The sequence below is a fragment of the Pipistrellus hanaki genome, assembly GCF_964339955.1.
Source record: "Pipistrellus hanaki genome assembly, chromosome: 5".
Taxonomy (NCBI): domain Eukaryota; kingdom Metazoa; phylum Chordata; class Mammalia; order Chiroptera; family Vespertilionidae; genus Pipistrellus; species Pipistrellus hanaki.
The window spans coordinates 74856028-74877947 of record NC_140507.1 but is presented as its reverse complement, the minus strand read 5'-3'; the positions used below and the strand labels follow the sequence as shown (position 1 = coordinate 74877947).

Below are 21920 nucleotides of genomic sequence, written 5' to 3'. Positions count from 1 at the left end.
GGGTGACCACAGTGGCAGTGGGGCTGGGGGAGGGCATTTTACAGCTGAGCCCGGGCTTTGGAGTCAGATGGTCTGAATTTCAACCCCCTGGGGCCACACACGCCTTGTGTGACCTCCGGCCAATCGCTGCACCTCTCTAACCCTCAGTTTCCTCGCCTCTGGGTTGGACTCACAAGCACTAACAGAATTTTCACGCACCTTTAAAGACATCAGCGACAGAATGCCAAGTCTGTGTGCGAGGTTGGAGATGGGATGGGGGACCTGAGTTTGCAGAGCCCATTGGTTCCTTTGCCTTTATCCCATCCTGTAAGGGTCAGGTGCATTATAGGCGCTCATGTTCGGAGTAGGAATTTTTTAAGGATTGAGTGAATGAGCGGATGAATGATTCAACCAACTGGCTTCCGAATTTGCATACACCTACCAGTATTTGCCAAACCTTGTCTGCTGTACAAGGAGTCTGAGACCAGTGGCTGAGGCAGGAAGCCCCGCCCCCAGCGGAGCAGTCCCCGCCCCCCTTTGTTCACCCCGTCTCCTAGCAACTGTCAAACACAGTGGACAGGCCTGTCTCCCAGGCCTCCTACTCAGGAGGCTGCGCAATGGCTGTGCGTGCTGACTGACACCAGGGCCTGAGCTTGAGTTGCTGTCTCTGCATCTGATCAAAGGTACTCTGGGTGCCTTGAGGGGACCGTGTTCCCCACCCACCCCCAACCCCTGCTCCAGGCTGCATCCTTTCCTTAACTTTAGCGGGTTCGGCTTCCTTGTGTCTTGAGCCCCCACCTCAAAGCCCATTTGTGTCTTGCCTCGGGGTTCTCCCAGGTCTTTCCCTGCCAGGCACTTGCACATGCTGCCCTGGGGCCTGGTTTGCAGCTCACCTCAGGCCCCCCTGGGTGGAAGCAGGGAGGGGATTCTGCTCCCACCCCTTGTGGCTCCTGGTGTACGCATTTTCCTGGTGTGGGCATTCCAGAAGTGCCAAATCAATGCAGCCAGGGCTGGGGGAGGGCAGGGACTCAAGTTAAAGAACCGGGTGCTGCTTATGATAAAAAAAATAAAAATAAAAAAAAATGACTGCCAGGACCCTCCTCTGTGGTTTAGCCATTCACTGTCTAACTTTATTGAGTGCCTACTCTATTCCCGCCCGTGACTGAGGCCTTAGCCATCCAACTCTGAACAGGACAAGGGAAGGGAGGAGGGAGGGTGGCTAACCTCCTGGGAACAGAGGGCGGCTACTCAGGTGCCTTTCTTTTTCCTTCCAGCCAGGTGGGCCAGGGCGGGCAGCGCTCAGCAGCAAGCATGGCGCTGCAAGCCTGGGACTGGGACGATGAGGACCTGGAGAGCATGAGGCCCATATCCTCCCTGGGCAGCTTTTGCCAGTCCATCAGCGAGGTGGGTGTGGAGGAGTACATGGCCGGGACCCGGGCCACGGGCTCGGAGTCTGAGCATCTGTACAGCAGCACCGTGTCCAGCAGCACTTTAAACGCTGATGTGCCCCATGTGGTCCCCTGCAAATTCATCATCTCCATGGCCTTCCCAGGGGCTGTTGGTAAGCGCTGGAGCAGAATTCCAACACTCTTTGTCAAAAGCATCCATCAGACCCTCAAACCTCAGAGGGAAGTCAGGGGAGGGTGGGGGTGAGGGGAAGTGATCAACCAAAGGACTTGTCTGCATGCATAGGAGCCTAACCAATGAACACAGACACCAGGGGGTGAGGGCATGGGTGGGGCCGGGTGGGGGTGGTAATGGGAGGATAAGGACACATATGTAATGCCTTAATCAATAAAGAAAAAAATGGAAAAAATAAATTAAAAAAGAGTTGGACTAATGGCCTTCTGCCAGGAGGTTAGGATACCCATACTCCCTCCCTGCTCTCCCAAGTAGGGGTGGTGGGTTCCAGGAGCAAAGGTCAGGAAAGAAGGTGCAATTTTAGGAGGTCCACAGTGGCTGTGGGGGCTTCACATACTTAATCCATGCAATAACCCTAAGACGTAGATGGTGTTGTATCTGCTTTTTGCAGATGAAGAAATGACTGCGAGGTTAAGGCCTTGGGCATCACCTAGTTTCCTTATTTAAGGTGCAGGTTCTCGGGTGTGTGAATCTCCGAGTGGAAGGGTATATTGATGAACTCCTACGGCCACAGTGCTGTGTAACTAACCCAAACAAGCTCCCCGATCCATTGGCTTCACCCTGAAACCACTTGTTCTGCTGGGTCCCAGGGTAGCTGCTCCAGCCTGAGCTCCCTGCAGTGGCTCAGCTGTGCTTCCCATGTCTGTCACTCTCCTGGGCTCGTGGGCTGATCCAGACACATTCATATTATGGAAGAGCAGAGGGCCAGCCCAGTCACTGAGCACTCAGTCTTCTGGCTCCTCCCACCTGCTAACATTTTATTGGCCGGAGCAAGTCATCTGGTTGAATTCCAAGCTGAGGGGCAGGAAAGAAATACTCCCCCGCCCCCCCCCCCCTTTTTTTAATGTATTTTATTGATTTTTCACAGAGAGGAAGGGAGAGGGATAGAGAGCTAGAAACATCGATGAGAACCATTGACTAGCTACCTCCTGCACACTCCCACTGGGGATGTGCCCGCAACCAATGTACATGCCCTTGATGGGAATCGAACCTGGGACCCTTCAGTCTGCAGGCTGACGCTCTATCCAGTGAGCCAAACCAGTTTAGACTGCACTCCACTTTTAAATACCCTTTTTGTTTTTGTGTACATCAACTATACTGCGCGTCCCACCCCCCCCCCCCCCCCCCCCCCGCACTCCATGATGATTAATTTCTGCTTCTCTTTGTAGCTGTCAACTGTGGGCTTCAGCTATTTTGGTGGCTACTTGCTTAGATGTCTACCATGTTTAGAACTGATCGATCTTCTTGGTGAATTGAACTTTCTGTTCTAATGTGATGACCTCCTCTATCCGTAATGATGCTTTTTATCTTGGGCCTATTGATATCAAGCAAAGCAAAAAGAGCCCGGAAAAGACTGGTGGCAAATACCAACGAAAGAAAATCGGTGTTTATTGATCACCTTCAACCTCACATCTCCTGCAGCATCTTCTAACCTTGGTTTTTCTTATTTGGGTGCTTCTTCGAAAGACATTTGCAAAGCAGATCTCTATGCGGCAAAAGTTTCTGAGGTCTTGCATGTCTGAGAGTCTTTTATATTAATTTGTTTTTCCAGTTACTCCTGACATGCAATAGCACATTAGATTCAAGGGTAGAACGGAGTGATCAGACATTTATATACCTTACACAGTGACCACCATGATAAATCTAGCACCTATCTGACACCATGCACCGTTATTCCAGTGTTACTGACTCTATTTCCTGTACTGAACATCCCCATGACTACCTTTACAACTGGCCATTTGTACTTAGTTCCTTTTATCTTTTTTCACTCAACTTCCTCCCATCTGGTGCCCATCAATTTGTTCTCTGTATCTAGGAATTAATTTGTGGTTTGTTTGTTCATTTATTTTGTATTGTAGAGTCTTATATCCACCCCTTGAAGGACGTGCCTTTGTCTTTGGCTGGACATAAAATTCTAGGTTTGATATTTTTCCCTTCAATATCTGAGTATTTATGAATTTGTTTATAATTTTCATTTATACAAATTATTTTTAAGAGAAATGAGATGCTACAATACTTTTCTAAAATTTGCTTTAAAAAAATTGACAATGTCTTAAAGCTGTGGTCTGCAAACTGCGGCTTGTGAGCCATCTACGGGTCTTTGGCCCCTTGAGTGTGGCTCTTCCACAAAATACCACAGCCTGGGCGAGTCTATTTTGAAGAAGTGGCATTAGGAGAAGTTTAAATTTAAAAAAATTGGCTCTCAAGAGAAATTTCAATCATTGTACTGTGGATATTTGGCTCTGTTGACTAATGAGTTTGCCAACCAACTGTCTTCGAGGAAATGAGTGTACTTGTTTTTACTTTGCTGATATTTTGTTTGAAACACCTAATAGTATGTTTCTAAGTTATCCTACCCTTTATTGATGAACATTTGTTTGCAAATGTTTTCTGTTACAATCCTGCAGTAGCCCTCCTTGTGTGCACCTCTCTGTTCAGGTGTGTGGGCACTTCTGAATTTCAAGAAGTGGAATTGCTGGGCTTAAGGTACAGGGAGTCCTTGAATAATGTTGTTTTGTTCAACGTCATTTCATTACAACATTGATGAGATGCCGTAAAACCTTAACTCTTGCTTTGATCACTTAGCCTGTGGCAAAATTGGTCTCATTGTATGTGGTTTTATTTAAAGTCCAGAACCTATCAATGATATTGAGGACTTACTGTAGGCATTTACATTTTTTATAGGTACTGTCCCATTTCCCACCAACGGGGTTGTAGCAATGTTTTCTTCCCGTTGATGGGAGGGTCCATATATCCTTGGATTGAATCAGGACACGAACCTGTGAAACGCAGCAAGCTTTTTGATTAGTTGCACCTGCCCAAGCAAGTCTAATGCTACCAAGCTTTGTTCCAAGCGCTGCACAAAAGCTAACTCTGCTGGTGGCACAAAATTAATACAGAGGCAGTCTTCTGGCTTCTCCTGAGTATAAAAAACAAACAAAACAAAACAAAACAAAACAACAGCAACAAAAAACTTCAGCTTTAAATATAGTCATTACATTTTTATAGGATGAAATTTGGATTATATATTTTGGGGGCTTCTAAAGCCACTTCTTCTGGTGTGCCAAGCGCCAGCCTGGAGGGTCCCGCTTCAGGGCAAGGGCAGGCAGTGGAGGCCCTGATCTCTGGCTGAAGCCCATTCTTACTTTCTGCATCCTTTCCTCACCCACCCCCACGCTGTGCAGCTGCACGCGTGAGGTTTTGCTGGGCTCAGCCCTCCACCTGCAATGCCTGCCAGCTTTCCTTCTACCAGATTCTGCCGAGGTACCCTCAGGGGCTTCCCCCACCACCAGGCAGAGTTCACCCCAACCTCCTCTGCTGCTCTTCAGAACCTGACTTAGACTGCCGGGGTTGCACAAATCAGATCGTGCTGTGATTTGTGGTTTGGTTTACTGGCGAGGCTAGGGTGAGGCAGGTGAAGTGCCTATGGTGAAAAAATATAAGGCAGTGGTTGGCAAACCTCAGCTCGGGAGCCACATGCGGTTCTTTGGTCCCTGGGGTGTGGCTCTTCCACAGAATACCACATTTTCAGCAAAGGCCGGCTTAGGAGTACCCTAATTAAGTTAATAACAATGTTCCTACCTATATAGTTTTAGTTTAAAAAATTTGGCTCTCAAAAGAAATTTCAATCGTTGTACTGTTGATATTTGGCTGTGCTGCCTAATCAGTTTGCCGACTACTGATATAAGGAGACAATCCCTCGCAAGGTCATGCACTGAAATCGTGCACCCTTGTGCCTCGTCCTGGTGCACAGTAGCCTGCCACTCTGCTGGCTAGGAGGGTGGAACGTGCATCTTAGCCCCCCGGCCAGGCGGGTGGTGTGGGAACTGCAGGGCTAAAACAAGACTCATTAAATCTGTATCTTCTAGGTCCAATCAGAAAATACACAAGTATGGTCGGAAAACGCAGGAAACGCTCTAAAGTGGAGAAACCTGTTGCAATGGGTCATCGTATCTACCACATTGAGTATTTCCTTCTGCCAGAGGATAGAGAGCCTAAAATTATTGACATGGTGGTGTTTCCATCGGTGGTCAAATTGTTCACGGATTCGGGAGTAAAGGTGTGCATGCGTGCACGCGTGTGTGTGTGTGTGTGTGTGTGTGTGTGTGTGTGTGTAGCCTCCCACATAGCATACAGCCTAATACTACACAAAGTGTACTTGCTTCCCCTGGAAGTTGCTAAAAATGTAGGATCGTGGGCCCTGCTTCAGACCTACTGAATGAGAATCTACATTGACCTCATAATACTCATTACGTGGTTTTTTCTTTAGATATTTTTACCTCATACTTTCTTTGATGTTTCAAATGTTTTCATAGCTCTTGCGATTTCTTACTTTGTGAAATCCTGCCTGCACACACACACACACACACACACACACACTCCTGCCTGTGGTCCAGCTGGGATTGGAGTTACTGGAAAGGACACTCTTTTGTAGGTAATTTTTTAAACTTAATTTTTTTTCCCAAGGAGCCCAGAAGTGTGACAGGGCCCAGCCCATGACACCCATTTCCTGGTGTGACTTGGAAGCTGGGAGAGAGCCAGACACAGAGGCCAGACAGGGGGAGAGCAGGGCCCGGCCTCCCTGTCCGTGGGTCGAGGCTGGCAGAGGTGGGTCCTCCGGGCTGCTGAGCCTCACACGAAAAGCTTCTTGGTATTTTTCTATACAGACCATGAAGCCATGTCAGGAAGGAAACAAAGTCTGGGTGTCATGGACCCAAGTGTTTAATATCAACGTGACTAAAGAATTGCTCAAGAAAATCAATTTTCACAAAATAACCTTGAAGCTCTGGGACACTACGGACAGGATTTCCAAAAAACTTAGGTTTTATCAAATGAAGACTTCTACCTTCTCAGAAGATGGAGGATCCTTTGGTGAGTCAGGGATCCGTGTTTTGTTGTAAATGTTTCTAGGGGTTGTGGCTTCTCAACAGTAACAGGAGAAAAAGCCTGCATCCCCTGGACCTCATTTTCCTGGGCCCACACTGGTTTCTGTGTCAGTGATATGTCATCCCTCCAATGTCCTCGGCTGTGGAAGTGCCTCCTGCTGTCTGTGTGCAGGCACATCAGCCACCATCTCCACCTCTACCACCAGAGTACACACACACAAACACACACACACACACACACACACACACACACACACTAGAGGTCTGGTGCACGAAATTCATGCAAGAGTAGGTAGGCCTTCCTTCCCCCCGCTGCCGGCACCAACTTCCCTCTGGCACCTGAGACCCCGGCTTCCCTCCCAGCCCAGGCTTCATCCAGAAGGTCTTCCGGAAGAATGTCCGATCTAATTAGCATATTATGTTTGTATTATTATGGATTGATTTCAGAGAGGAAAGGAGAGTGAAAGAGAGATAGGAACATCAATGATGAGGGAGAATCACTGGTCTGCTGCCTCCTGCATGCCTCCACTGGGGATCAAGCCCACAACTCAGGCATGTGCCCTTGACCAGAATTGAACCTGGCACCCTGACTCTCTACCCACAAAGCTGCAAAATGTGGGCTCTCTCTGAGACAGGTTTGCTTAGTGGATAGAGCTTCAGCCTGCAGACTGAGGGGTCTCAGGTTCGATTCCGGTCAAGGGCATGTACATTGGTTGTGGGCACATCCCCAGTGTGGGGTGTACAGGAGGCAGTTGATTGATGTTTCTCTCTCATCAATGTTTTTAGCTCTCTATCCCTCTCCCTTCCACTCTGTAAAAAAAAAAAAAAAATCAATAATATATATATATATTTAAATGTGGGCTCTAAACCACTTGCATCAGATGCACTGAGAGTGCAGCCTGAAGGGTAGGTTCCAGGCCAGTCCCAGAGCTGCGGAGCAGAATTTCTGGCAAACATCTGCCCCACAGGGGGCTCACGTTGGAGCACAGTTCCTGGGGCCAATGTATGAAGAAGGCTTCCTGCAGAAGGGGCCGTGGAAGCCACGGTTTGGAGGGTAAATGGAGTCAGCTGGCCAGAAAATGAAGGAGGAAGGGTGTTGTGGGCCCTGCCAGGAGGGGCCACAGGCTCTGTGCTTAGTGTCCTTGAAGTAAGAACACCTGCCTTTCTTCGAACCTTGTCCCAAGCTTAGCATCATCTGCATCTTATGTTTAGCAATTTTTTTTTCTATTACAAAAGTCAGTGTATGTTCGCTTTGTAAAACAATTTAGAAATGGACTAGCTCAGAGAAGAAGAAATTTAAGATCATCTGATGCCTGACCAAAGATAGCCACTGCTAGCATTTCCACCTCACCCTCTATGTGAGTACAACATGCTAACAAAAATGACTCTACTACACATGTTGCCTTAAGTCCTGCCTTCCATCACTTAAAAACTTTCTTCTGGAAACTCTTGTGTTGTGGGAGTGCAGAACTTCCATATGAGGTTTGTTATCCAGGAGATGTGCAATTTATCTCAATAGAGTGTAGGTCAGAATTTGTTAGCTTTCCGTCTGCTGCTGTTGAATGGAGCATGCAAGCCAAGAGTTAGCATTTTTCTTCTATAAAATCTGCTGCATCTCTTGGTGTCTCCTTATTGGATAAAAAATTACCTCATTCTTGAAGCGCCTTCCCTCCCCACCCCAAGTCATAGTTAACTCTTACTATGTCCTCAACTCTTGGCTACCAGCCCACCCACACCTCGTTGGTGTCCCTGCCTGTGTGATATTCTTTGAACTCTCTTCCTTGGCTAGCTCTTCTCTGCACACCCAGCTCTATTCCTGCCTCCTCTCTTTGTTCTGTCATTGTTCCATGATCCTTCAACATCACCCTTTACCCTGGCGCTTCATTGCTCTGCAATTTTTATGGTTTCCCAGTGACTCAGGGGAGAACAAGTCTGACTTCTGAGATCAGCCTTGAAGGCTCCTTATAATTAGTTCTCCAAGGCTCCTTTCTCATTGCCTCTCCCATATCATACCTGGTCCATCCCCTGGGCCTTGAAGGCTTTTCCTCATGGCAGGGCCAGCCTTCAGGCATTTGGTATAGGCAGGAGGCCCTTAGCCTCGTGTCTTTCTCCAAAAGCTTTATCTATCCTCCTGCACAACCCAATGTCACTTCCTTGTCCCCACTTCTTGCTTGTAGCTTCCATCATCTTCACTCATTCATTCACTTCCTCTGTGCACTCATCATTCCACACATGCTGGCCGCTGCCATGGGTAAGCCAAGCCCCACTTTGACAGAAGTGACTGACATGCATGAAGGGTGGTCTCCACGCTGGGGACAAATGCTCAGGGTGTAGCCCTGACTTTGCTAAGGCCAGTTCTCAGCCCTGGGACAGTTACCTGAATGTCACCTGTGAAATGGGGGAAGGGCAATGCTTTCCTTCAAGTGAACTGTGATGATTACATGGGATAATATATGTCAAGTACTTAGAGGTCTTTTTTAAAATTTATTTTTATTATTTTATTTGTTTATTTTTTTTTACTTTTTTATTTTATTGTTTAAAGTATTATGTATAGTAGTACATATATCTCCTTTTCCCCCCCATAGATCTTCCCCCAGCCTCCCGTACCCTCTGTCACATGCCCTCATCCCATGCTCCCACCCCCAATGTCTTGGTATTTAGAGGTCTTATTTGGAAGAAGCCATTGCCAACTGAGGTTTGAGTCTCTGGTATTTTGAAGCAGCCCCCTAGGCACCAACTCCAGGAAGCCCGGAGCCTGACCTCTCTTCCCCATTCCTCCATCTCCAACACCCACAGAGTCATAGTAGGCATTCAGTAAGACTTCTCCGGGTTGATTGAATCAATGATTCTTTTTTTATCCTACGTTCTAGATGAAGTGAAACATTTGATTTCAAATAAGAAAAAAGCGTCCGAACAAAGCCTTCTGGGCAAAGAAGAGTGGAGCCAGGCGTATGACCCAGTAAAGCCAGTCAAAGTAGGAAGACCCGTAAAGTCTTTACATGGTGAGTAGAGATGACCGCTGTGGGCCAAGTGAGTGAAGACTGTGGCAGGGAGAGTGATGGGCGGGTGATGCTGCTATAGTGTGTGTGCCCCAGTGTCTTTGCCTTCTACCTGCCCGCTGCTCTGCTGGGGCCAAAGCAAGCTGCTCCCTGCACACCTCACTTCTGGTTGTGAGTTTTTTTTTTTCTTCTTCATTTAATTTTTGTCTATGTTGTGGCTTACAAACAAACAAAAACTTTCTAACTGTAGAAGCTATATGTGTGTGTTTTAGAAAATTCGGTGAAGTTAAAAAATACCAAACAAACAGGGAAAATGACCTCTAATTCCATCACTAGGAACAAGCATGGTAATATTTTGGTTTATCATAGCCTTTCTCTAAGATTTTTTTTTTTTTACACAGATAAAGTTATCCTTGACTTAATGTGTCATTATATGCACTTTCCAATGTCCTTCAGAACCTTCCATAAACTCTATTTGTGGGGACTAAATCATATCTCATCTGCTGGCAATGCTGCAATTTGCTTAGTCATTCCCTATAGGTGGGAACTTAGGAAGTCACATGTGTATTAAGTATTTTCTAATGTAAACAGTGGGAGGTAGACAGCTGAATAGATAACAGGCATTTCATCTTGTTTCCTTTTCTTTGTGGGGTACTATATAAACAAATGGAGGCCCCCTCTTGCCTTCATTTGTCTGAATAATTATAATTAGTTTGCATAATTCAATCATTTACTCGTTTATTATTGACAAACCTTTTAACTTGTGCTCACCACCTACAGACCTTCTGTCTGAGGCTGGCATTATAAAACGTGAAAAGGACCCTCATTTCCTGGTGAACAGTTTGGGAGAAGATTTCGGGAGGCATTTTCTAATAAATATTCCCAGGTCTCACCCAGTGGTGCCTGAAGCTCTTCCCAAGAATACCCAGGGAAAGGAAAGCTACTAGATGGGAAGACCTTGCCACAGTTGAATAAGGAAGGGCCCATGGTGTTTGGGGAGTGGCAGTGGAGCCCTGTCTTGTACTAGTCCTTCAGACTCCCACCGTCAGCCATACAAATTCTTCTTAACATATTTTTACTGATTACAGAGAGGAAGGGAGAGAGAGAGATAGAGATAGAAACATCAATGATGAGAAAGAATCGTTGATCAGCTGACCCATGCGTGCCCCACCCTGGGGATTGAGCCTGCAACCTGGGCATGTGCCCTTGACCAGAATCAAACTCGAGACCCTTCAGTCCACTGGCCAATCCTCTATCCATTGAACCAAATCGGCTAAGGCTGAGCCATGTAGATTTTTAAATTCAGTTACTAGGGGGCTCACGCAATCCAGGTGAAATTAAAGGAGAGCTTGTGTTTCTGAGCATGTTTTACATCCAACACTGCACTTTGGCGCACGTTACTTTATCTCACGTAATATCTATAAGGATCACTGTGAGGTGGTATTGCTGTCTCTATTTTCTACACAAAGTGACAGACTGGTTAAAGTAATTTGCACCAAGTTCTAAAAGCAGAATTCTTGGGAATCTTGGGAGTGTGATCCCAACTCATACCTCAGATCACTGAGCCCACAGCCCTGCTGGCTGAGGGTGTGGGAGCTCTTGGGGCCTCCTGGAGCCCGGGAGGGGCCTGAGAAGGAGTTTCCGTGGAAGCTGTGGGGACCATGGGTAGAATGGAGGCCCAGCTGCTGGCTTGGGGGGATGCGATGGGTACAACCAAGACAAACTGTCATTTAAAAATCTCAATATTAAAAATGTGTTTTGCATTAAATTAGAAATTAATTTGGGAGGAATTGACATTTTTTACATGGAGAAGTCCTCCCATCCCTGATCATGCTGTATCATTTCACCTAATTCAGGTCCTCCTTTATGTCTTTATTAATAGAGTTAGTTTTTGTTTTTCTTCCTATAGGCATTGTGGATAATTCCTGTAAATGAATTCCTGGATATTTTAGGATTCCAGTTACTTTTATTTAAAAAAAAAAAAAAATATATATATATATATATATATATATATATATATATATATATATATATATATATAATTTCCTATCATACAGGGTGGGCAAAAGGAGGCAAGAGAAGGTTTGCAGTTGTGAGTATGAAAGCACAGTTTATTCTTGTGGTATTTTTTATTAATTATGTATTATTTTCCATATGAACAACTGTAAACCTACTTTTGCCCACCCTGTATTTTCTAGTTGGTTAGAAATGGATAGTACAAGTGTGGTCCGCAGCCCAGTAGCACCAGCATTACTTGTTGGAAATGTGGAGGCTCAGGCTCACCCCAGGCTTACTAAACCATAATCTGTATTTTATTTAACAAAATCCCCAGGTAATTCATGTGCATATTGATATTTGAGAAACATGGGTTAGAGAAATGCAATGCTTTAGTTCTAATTTCTTTACATTTAGGTCCAATAAATAGATTCTTAGGTCTCTCTGGTCCCTGATTTTTTTTTTTTTTACCTTTATTCATTTTTCTCTTTGTGAATGTTTCAAATGGAGCATTTCAGGAATACCAACTATTTCTTTGGGAGGAGCATCTATTAAGTCCCTTATGTCTGTGGATCTAGCTCTGGGCTTTCTCGTCCATTCCATTGGCTTCTACACAATGGAACCAATAGCTCATGGTAACTTCAGCCCCTCCTGCCCATGTCCTCAGGCAGTAGCAGGAGGAGATGCAGGACCCCCCTCAATTCTCCCTGCCTGTGACTGGCAAGTGGTCAGCTTAACCACATGTAGACACCTCACCTGGCTGCTTGGAAGGAGCGGCAGCACCAAGAACAACCCCTGCCTTCAAGAAGCTCCCAGAACCTTCCCAAACCTCTGAGAGAATTGATGGTGTCCCAGTGTGGCAGCTGAAATGCGAATTCCTCTGACCGCTTATGCCCTCCTGTGATTTCAGTGAAATGGAAAGAGTCAGATATGGTAAAGAGAAGACGGCGAAGGAGAAAGAAATACCAACCAGAAGATGATTCTGCCGTCAAGCTGTCAGAGCACTGGAAACAGGGTGCCTTCTCCGTCCAGCTGGCAATAATGCCGCTCCTTGCAGGTACCCTCCCCTACCCTCCTACCTTGCCCCCTCCTCTGCCCGCTCATTTCTGGCCTTTGCCCAATGTGGCTAAAAGTCCGTGCTCACAGCAGGACACAGAAACGCTGCTGGCAAGGAGGTGGCAGGTGCTTCTGTCAGAACACTGGGCAGGGCTCCAGCAAAGGAAACAGAGAGATAGCCTCCTCTCTCCCGCTGACGTCATGGTTGTTGGCGATAAACAGACCGGTCCTGGCTCGGCAGGCCGAGTGTGTGTGTGTGTTTGCTGTAGTGGCATCAGATCTACTCCAAAACCAGCATGATTGTGTGTAGTCTTTGTCTTCAGTTTCCAAATAGCCCAAGAGTTTGCAAACGTTGGTGGTAAGTGTTGGCCAGCTAGTAACCCAGAAAGATGCTAGAAAGACTCTGAGTTTGAAATAAACTCTTATTTTCATTGCATTTTGGAGGGGCCCATCTTAGCCAAGCAGGACTGGTGTGTACACAGGTTCCAACACATATTAGCCGAGAGACCTTGGACAATGACGTAACATCTATGGGCCTCAGTTTCCTCATCTGTCCAGGTGAGCCGACAGCAACCACACAGCGTTGTTTGAGGATTACGTGGCATTGACACATGTTCCAGGCTAGCAGTTGTAGGTGCACAAATCACACACAGCCCCTTCCCATGCCCTTCCCCCTTATCCGGGAACAGTGGGCACTGGTGCCCCCCAGGGGAGGTTTGGCATTGTGTGGAGGCATTTTTAAAAATATATATTTTATTGATTTTTTTACAGAGAGGAAGGGAGTGGGATAGAGAGTTAGAAACAGCTCATCTCCTACTAGGGATGTACATGCAACCAAGGTACATGCCCTTGACTGGAATTGAACCTGGGACCCTTCAGTCCTCAGGCTGACGCTCTATCCACTGAGCAAAACCAGCCAGAGCATGTGTGGAGGCATTTTTGATTGTCACAAACAGGAGCCAGATGCTTTTGGCCTGTTAACTGTCCTCCCTAGAAAGAATGATCTGTCCTCCATGTCTGTAGCACTGAGGTTGGGAAGCCCTATCCTGCAATTATGGCTGACACCTCCCTAAACTTCTCAGTGATGATTTCGCTCCCTGTTTGTTTTGGAGATTTTTTTTTTCTTCCTAAACTGGGTAATCTTTTCTAGGAAATGGTTTCCAAACTGCTAAAACACAAATCATAATTCGTTGTGTCCTACATGAGCTGGCTTTATTGAAGAGAATCACGTGGGAACAGGGAGGGTCGCCCCCAGGAGACGCCCACCGCCTCGGCAGACAGCTGCCACTCGAGCCCGTGGCCTGTTTTGGAAGTGCCTACTCTTCTGAGCACCAGTGGCCAGTGTTTATGTGCCCTAGCAATATAATTACAAGCATTTGAAAGGAATAGAACTGATTTTTTTTTAAACATGTACTACGTGCTGGGCAGTGTTCCTGGCACCTTCACATGCAGCGCACTAAGAAAGGTGGTATCTATGGTATCATTTTGCACGAGAGTAAACTGAGCCTCTAACTTGTTGTGGGTCATGTGACTACCAAGAGTCAGACGTAGAGTTTAAACCCAGCCTCACTGCTTGCCAAGGTGCAGCTTTTTGCCATTTTCCCTCCACCAGGACCTCCCCGCCTGGTGAAGTGAATGGGCACCTTCTATGAGAGAAGCACTCTCCCAGCTCTCAGTGAGCCGTGCCTGGCTCGATGCACCTGCCCTTGGTGCTAGTTGTACCATTGCGAAACCAGCACAGTGGGAGGTGTGCCCACGTGGCCTGGTTCAAATGCATCCGTTATGTTGTGCGCCAATATCGATGCTTTCTCATTGGACCACAGCAGTTAAAGTGACTCCGATGGACCCCCAAATAGACATTAGCATGAAAGCTTTCCAGCAGAGCTTTCTACAGCGATGGGTGTCTGTTATCTGCGTTGTCCAATCCCGTGGCTCCTAGCCACACGTGGCTCCTAAGCATTTGAAATGTGACTCTTGAAGAAGAAACTCCCTTTTAAATTAGTGTAAAAAAACAAAAAAATAATAATAATTTTAGTTTATTTAAATTTAAGGAGCCATACACAGCCAGTAACTACTGTACAAGATGGCAGAAGTCTAGGATGGGGGTTCTAAATGCCCTGGGGAGCTTTTTAAAATCGCAGTGTGAAGGCCAACTACATCAGACTGTCATGGGTGGCACCTACCATGTTTCCCCGAAAATAAGACATCCTCCGAAAATAAGACCTACTTACAGGTTTCCTTCTGAGTGAAATATAAGGCATCCCCCTGAAATTAAGCCCCCCCCCCCCCAGGCTAAACATGAGAGATTTGGTCCACTGATTCTGAAAGAAATGGAGTCACAAGAAAATTTCCTCACCAGGAAATTCAAGAATTGGATTGTTATGAAATTGTTCCAGAAGATGATGACATGATTGTCATTGAATAAATGAGTAAATTCTTGATACTATAGGATTCACAGTTTGTCTGGTTTGTGTTGACAACTATGTACTACTGTACCGTATACAGGTAATAAATTTCCTTTATTTTTATTTAACAATAAATGTGTACCGTATTCTTCTTCATGGAAAAATAAGACATCCCCTGAAAATAAGACCTAGCGCATCTTTAGGAGCAAAAATTAATATAAGACACTGTCTTATTTTCAGGGAAACAGGATAGTATCTAGCTGTATTCCTTATTGAAGCCGAGAAGGGATTCGGGGCCTACTTATATTACTAGATGACCATCAAGATTAAATTTAGAAAATGAAATTCTCTGAGAGAACTTATGGGAACTCAGTTTGAGGAACTGGTGTGTAACATGCTGTCTGCATATGTTTCCCAATTCTTTTGTGTGTGTTTTTTTTAAGATTTCTTTTTTTCATTATTGACTCTTCTTAGCTTGCCTCATCCCTCTGTGCTTGTCTTTGGAATGTTATGAGTAACAGTCTAATGCTGTGTGTGTCTTCCCCCACCCCTCACCCCCACCCCACTAGGATGGCAAACTGTCGTGAGCCATGGCAGTAAAATGTCTGCCAACATTTTAGACTGTTTTTTGACTTTAAAAACGGACGTTCCCATCATGACAGAGGAGCAAAAGCAGGACTTAAACCCCCTGATCATAAAGATCAAAGGTGTTTCCTGCCTCCCATCGCAACCTGTGCCCTTCGAGGAACTAGAGGTAAGAATGAGCCAGATGAACTGATAGAAGAGCTCCTTTCCCCAGCCACTGCCCCAGGAGGTGGGTAATCACCCCCTTTTCGCCATTTAGGGTCTCACAGCGAGGCATGAAAGAGATTAGGCTTCTGGGGTTAGGAGCTTCCAAGTCTTGAGGTCTCCCACAGTTGTTCTTCCAATGGGGGCAGTGATCCTGCCTTCGGAAGGAGCCCGAGACTTCTTGTTACAGCAGCATTGATCAGCTGTAACTTGATCAGCTATATCTTGAAGCAGCCAGGTTTAGCGCTGCTGTTTGTCTTGCAAATTCACTTTTCCCTCTCTTGGTGGGCGCCCTGTCCCTGGATTCTCTGTCTTCCTCTTGCTTTGTTTGCTCCCGGATTATGCTGGAGCTCCTCCTCCTGTAGCTTTTTGAGAAAAGGTTAAAGGATGGGAGATATGCTTATGCTTCTTCAGCCTAAGGATTCGTGTCTTTGATGTGTTCTTAAATTCTCTATCCTTATCTTCTCCGTTTTCACCTTTCTGCAGTTGTATTTGTCATGGTGTTGTGAAACACCAGTTAGCCATACGTTAGATCTAATCCCATTCTCCTCCATTTCCTCTTATTTATTCCTTTGTACTTGTTACTAGAGGCCTGGTGCATGAAGTTTGTGCACTGAGGGGGAAGGGGGGGCCCTCAGCCCAGCCTGCACTCTCTTGTAGTCTAGGAGCTCTTGGGGGATGTCCGACTGCCATGGAGGCGGGAGAGGCTCCCACCACCGCTGCTGTGCTCCCCAGGCATGAGCCCAGCTTCTGGCTGAGAGGTGCTCCCCCTATGGGAGCGCTCTGATCACCAGGGGGCAGCTCCTGCATTGAGCAACTGGTTGTTTCACCATTTGGTTGATTTGCATATTAGCCTTTTATTATATAGGATATCTTTGTCTTTTTTGTGTAAACATGGGTAATCCATTCAGCTATATATTTTAATTTGATAATTCTCCAGGGTTTTACTTTTTAAATGTATTTTTCAATTACAGTTTTGACATACAATATTATATTAGTTTTAGATGTACAAAAGGGTGATTAGACATTTATATAATTTACAAAGTGATCAAAAGACTCTGGAAAAGAAAAGCACCAGGGGATGTGCCCACAACCAAGGTACATGCCCTTGACTGGAATCGAACCTGGGACCCTTCAGTCCACAGGCCAATGCTCTATCCACTGAGGCAAACCGGTTTTGGCAATAGTGTCTTTGATGATGTCCATTTTATCAACTTTTCCTGTTATGACTAGTGCTTTTTGTGTCCTGTCAAATAAATCTTTTCCCACCTTAAGTTCATGGAGATACTCTCTAATGTTTACTTCTAGAAGACATATAATTTCAGCTTTTATGTTTGGGTCTGTGATTCATCTAGAATTAACTCCATTTTCCTGACCTTGAAAATTGTATATTTCACTATGTAGACTTTATTTCTGTCTGCAATGTTTTATAGTTTTCAGTGTATACGTTTTATACACCTTCCATTTTATTTTCTCTTAAGCATTTTTTAAAGACTTTTCTATTGTAGGCGATGTTTAAATTGTTTTTGTTTTTAAATGATTCATGGCTGGTAAATAGAACTCTGATAGCTTTGACCATGATGACGTTTTTAATTTTTTAAATGTGATGTGTGTTTTATGTGTCTGATTATTAGTATACCTTAGGCCTTTGTGCACCTGTTTTGGCTCATAGGACCATGTTCCCCTGAGGTGTTTTTGTGATTTTTTGCTACGACCTCAGGTTCAGTGGACCTTTCTCTGTGGGAGTTCTTTGAGGCCTAGGTTGAAAGTGGGTTTCTGCAGAAAGGTTTCTCAAGTCCTTCTTCTAGATACCAGGGAGCTCTGCCAACCCCAGCACTGTTTTAAAATAAATTCCAACATCCGTGTAAAATAAATAGGACACTTTGAATATGAATTCAGGTCACAACTTTTGTAAAAATTCGTTTTTTATTACCACAGTGAACATATGCAAAGGCTCCCTATTCCCTGGCTCAACACAGCTCTGCCCTCTTTTCCATTTCATTTTCCAATCCCTCACAAGCCCCAAAGCTCTCTGAACCGTTCTTCCCATTGTCCCAGCTTCCCACATGAATGCTTCATATGGTAAAGATGAGCCTGTGCCAACTCCAGATGTATGTCTGGTTCACTTGTGTTCACCATTTTTTTTTTTTTTTTTTTTTTTGCCTGACCTTGACCTGAGACATAGAAATATAGATGTGAAAAGGGTCCATGGCCTGTCTCCATGGCATTCACAATTTGGGAGGAAGAAGTAGTGAGTAAACTTTTGAGCCCTTTCCTGTGCCTGCCACCAGTTTGGCGCTCTCACGTATGACACTCAGGCCTGGGAATGACCTTGCAGAGCAGGCTCTCTCATTGGTGTTTGTCGATTAGGAGGCCCAGACTGCAGGGGCTGTGGGAGGCGAGGGTGGCACTGGGACTTGAGCTCCTACAATTGGTAACCTTCCTTTAGAGGAGAGACAGGGTGGCTGCCACTGCAGCGCAATGACGTGCTGTCCCCCTGGCTCTCCCACAGAGGCTCTGCACCCCCGTGTACTGCAAGTACCAGTTCCATAAGTCTCCGGTTCACCAGACCGAGGGGCAGCCCCATGGACACCACGTCTCCTTCCAGGACCTCAATGTCATCTTCCTTGGGGCAATGAATGCCAATGACCTGAGGGAATACCTGGAGGGCCCCCCAATGGTGGTAGAAGTGCATGATCGAGACCGAAAGTTAGAGGCGTATTCCCGGAAGCCCACCCTGTTTGGGGAGGACCCTCTGGATCCATACCTCAACTTTCAGGACTTCGTCTCTCCCCAAGAGACAAAGAACAACCCCTTTGAATCCCAAAACAAGACGTGGGACCCATATGGAGTCGCCCGGGTAAGTTTTGCTGACCTCCTCCTTGGCCACAAGTACTTGAAGTTGGCTGTCCCCATCCACAGCTGTGAGTCCAAGCCCACGCACCACGACGAGGACGGCAGGAGCAGGAAGGTTGTGGGGTTTAGGGTCCCCAAAGATCCCCATAGCGGCCCAATGCCCATGGGCAACTACATAGATGCCGACTCCATGCTCAAGCTGCGAGTGGACGTCACGGTGCCCCTGCGGGCCATGGCAGAAGCCCCAGACCTCATGGGCACCCAGTTTGGCCGCATCGTTTTCGTATTCGACACCAAGAAGATCTCCCTCCTGTACAGCCTGCTGCAGGACATCACCATGATCAACGCCAAAGCCCTAGACCTGGACTCCTACCCTCTCACGAACATCCAGCAGATCCTGTCCGCCTTTAAGATCCGGGTGAAGATCCAGGAAAGGCCGGACCTGGATGTGCTCACCGGCTTCCACCTGCTGGATGGGAAGACCCACCTCCTCATCTTGGAAGGCTTGGCTGAGCAAGGCCTGAAGCGGCTGTGGGAGAGCCACCAGAGCCGGTAGGTGGCATCTGGATGCTGAGTGAGGGGAGAGCTCTCGCAAAGCCAAGCTGAGGTTCCCTGTCCTTAGGTTCGCTCCTTTCCTCTTGGGATTTATTATAGGGTGCTCCTCGGGGCTCAGGGGTTGGATTTTATAACGAGACGAACTGATCGCTTGCCTTTAGTTGAAGGGAAGACTTTCAGGATACATAGAAGAAGAGGTGGTTCAGGAACCATCCTGGACCCTGCTCTATGTACCGCTTCCTTTGGCTCATTTGAACATGTACCTTTTCCCTGCAATAGGCTGTGTGAGCACAACAGCTCTCTGTAAATGCTTCTAGCAAATGAGTGAACCTGAGAGTGCTTTGGGTCTGGAACTTTCCGTTGTTATCACAAGTCGGGGTAGTTTGGGGGACTGTGCCTTCAAAGCGGGTCTGGCCTTCAGACTCTTGGGGGCCTACTTGGTTAACGGGGAGCAGAATGTTGTGTATGGCCCTGGTCCATGTGAATTGAAAGGGGGTGAAAAAAGAATGTGTTTTATTACCTTAAGGTAGGCATCACAAAGGAATGGATTTCAACTCCCCGAGGTAGGATGTATGCGATATTTTGAATCTAGAGGAGCTGTCAAAGCTACAGGAAATTATTCTTCCCTAAAGGCCTTCCAAAAGCACGTAATGGGGACTTTGAACAGCCAACTGAAGTGTCTGATTCTGGGCTGGAGCAGATAGCCCTCATGGTCCAACCACTGAGCCATGCCAGCTGGACAGCATTTTATAGTTTTAAACATACATGTTCAGTATATGTTTTGGTAGATTTATATGTAAGTACTTTATTTTTTAGTCATTTAAAGTGGTATGATATTTTTAATTTCAGTTTTTAGTCTCCTTTCTAAACTATATGCCTTTACTTCTTTAGTGTGCTGGCTAGGACTTGCAGCATTATTTCATATCAGAGTAGTGACATCTTCGGTGAAGGCATGGGGTCTTCCCCGTTATATATTGATTTAGCATAGGGCTTCATAGACATCCTTTACCAATTTGGGGAACTTCCACTCTCTTCCTAATTCACTGATGGTTTCCTAATTCACTGATGGTTCACATAATTTACAAAGATCCCAGGTGGATTAAAAGTCTATTTGAAATAATTATAGACTTATAGTAAGTCATAAAAATATTAGAGAAGTTCCACGTACCCAATACTCAGTTTTTCGAAATGGTGACATCTGACATAAAGGGTCTTATTGGTGGACACAGAACTAGTACAATTAATTAGACCACAGGTACCTGGCCTTACTCATAGTCCACCAGAAAAATCTGTTTTTGAATCCTGGTAGTGTAAGGGTCTTAGATGATAATAAAAGAATATATTCATGACCTCAGAATAAAGAGAGGTTTCTTGAATAAGAGAAGTACAGATAATAAAGGACAATAATGATACATTTGGCTACATTAAAATTAATGACTCCTGTTCGTGCAAAGACACCATAAGAATTGTGAAAACGCAAGCCACCGACAGAGAGAAAAAATATATTTGCAATGTGTGGAGCTAGTATGCTGAACGTATAAAATGCCTGTGGATCAGTAAGAAAACAAAAACAATATCCCATTGGAAAAATGGGCAAAACACCTGAATACATACTTCACAAAAGAGGAAGCCCCATGACACAACACGCAGACACACCAGCCATATGTGCGGGATGCGTGTAGCCTTCACCAGGTTCAACAAGGTGGGAACAACGTGTGCCAAGCACAGCGAGGGGCATAGCGTCTGTATTTAGAGATTTCCAGGCTCGCATAGCCAGCATACCAAGGTGAGTGCCAGAGTAGAGGTTAAGCGAGGACCAGTGGGCCACAGCAACAGGAGGTTGGTATCAGCATTTCAGCATTTCCACTGCCAACCTCCCCTTCAAGGTTTTAAACAAGCAAAAAATAAAAATAAAAGCTCCGTCAGCCAGAGCAAAACAGCAAGAGCCCGGGGAGCAGTGTTGGGAGCCCGTCCCGTGGCCATCTCTTGCAGGATCACCAGGGCGGAGTACGGGAAGTACAAGGTGCTCTACAACTCGCAGCTGCTGTTTCAGCAGCGCCTCTATGCGGACCTGGACACCATCCTGTACCACATGCACCTCTGCAAGCCCCTGTCACAGCTCATGAGGCACGTGGCGCTCCACCTCCGCAACACCGTGATGCACAAGGCCTTCCAGGCCCTGACCAGGTACCACCCACCTGCTGCAGGCCTGGGAGCCGCCCGCCTGCCTGTGGCGGTGACCGTGGGCAGGGCCGTCCCAGGGGACCCCGAGCCTGTGTCGCTTCCACTACTCCACATGCTCTCCCAAGAGAGCTTGAGAGGCAGCTGGGTGAAATGAAGACAGTTCATTCGAACACAGGTCACATAAATCTACCGGCTGTGCTTGGAGAGCATCCCAGAACAGCCTGAGGAGTGAGAAACTGGCTCAAACCCACTTTCCCAGGGAGCGATGGGAAACCGCCAGACCCACCAGGCCAGCAACAGCTTTCTCAGCCAAATGTTGACTTTTCTGTCTGCTTCTCCCTCCTTTCTTTCTTTCTTTCTTCTCCTTCTTCTTCTTCTCCTTCTCCTTCTTCTTCTTCTTCTTCTTCTTCTTCTTCTTCTTCTTCTTCTTCTTCTTCTTCTTCTTCTTCTTCTTCTTCTTCTTCTTCTTCCTTCTTCTTCTTCTTCTTCTTCTTCTTCTTCTTCTTCTTCTTCTCCTTCTTCTTCTTCTTCTTCTTCTCCTTCTTCTTCTTCTTCTTCTTCTTCTTCTTCTTCTT

General features: G+C 46.1%; 1 protein-coding gene across 1 annotated transcript in view; it reads left to right on the top strand.

Moving 5' to 3' along the window:
* Positions 1-1290: 1290 nt before the first annotated feature.
* CFAP92 (cilia and flagella associated protein 92 (putative)) overlaps positions 1291-21920 on the top strand; it is a gene marked incomplete at its 5' end in the record, with an annotated part of 29732 nt that continues 9102 nt past the window's right edge. The window contains 8 exons of the mRNA XM_084885348.1: positions 1291-1540; positions 5490-5680; positions 6288-6492; positions 9377-9508; positions 12411-12557; positions 15531-15715; positions 18263-19158; positions 21154-21403. Coding sequence (XP_084741474.1) covers positions 1291-1540; positions 5490-5680; positions 6288-6492; positions 9377-9508; positions 12411-12557; positions 15531-15715; positions 18263-19158; positions 21154-21403 — 2256 coding nt within the window. The remainder of the gene's footprint in view (positions 1541-5489; positions 5681-6287; positions 6493-9376; positions 9509-12410; positions 12558-15530; positions 15716-18262; positions 19159-21153; positions 21404-21920) is intronic.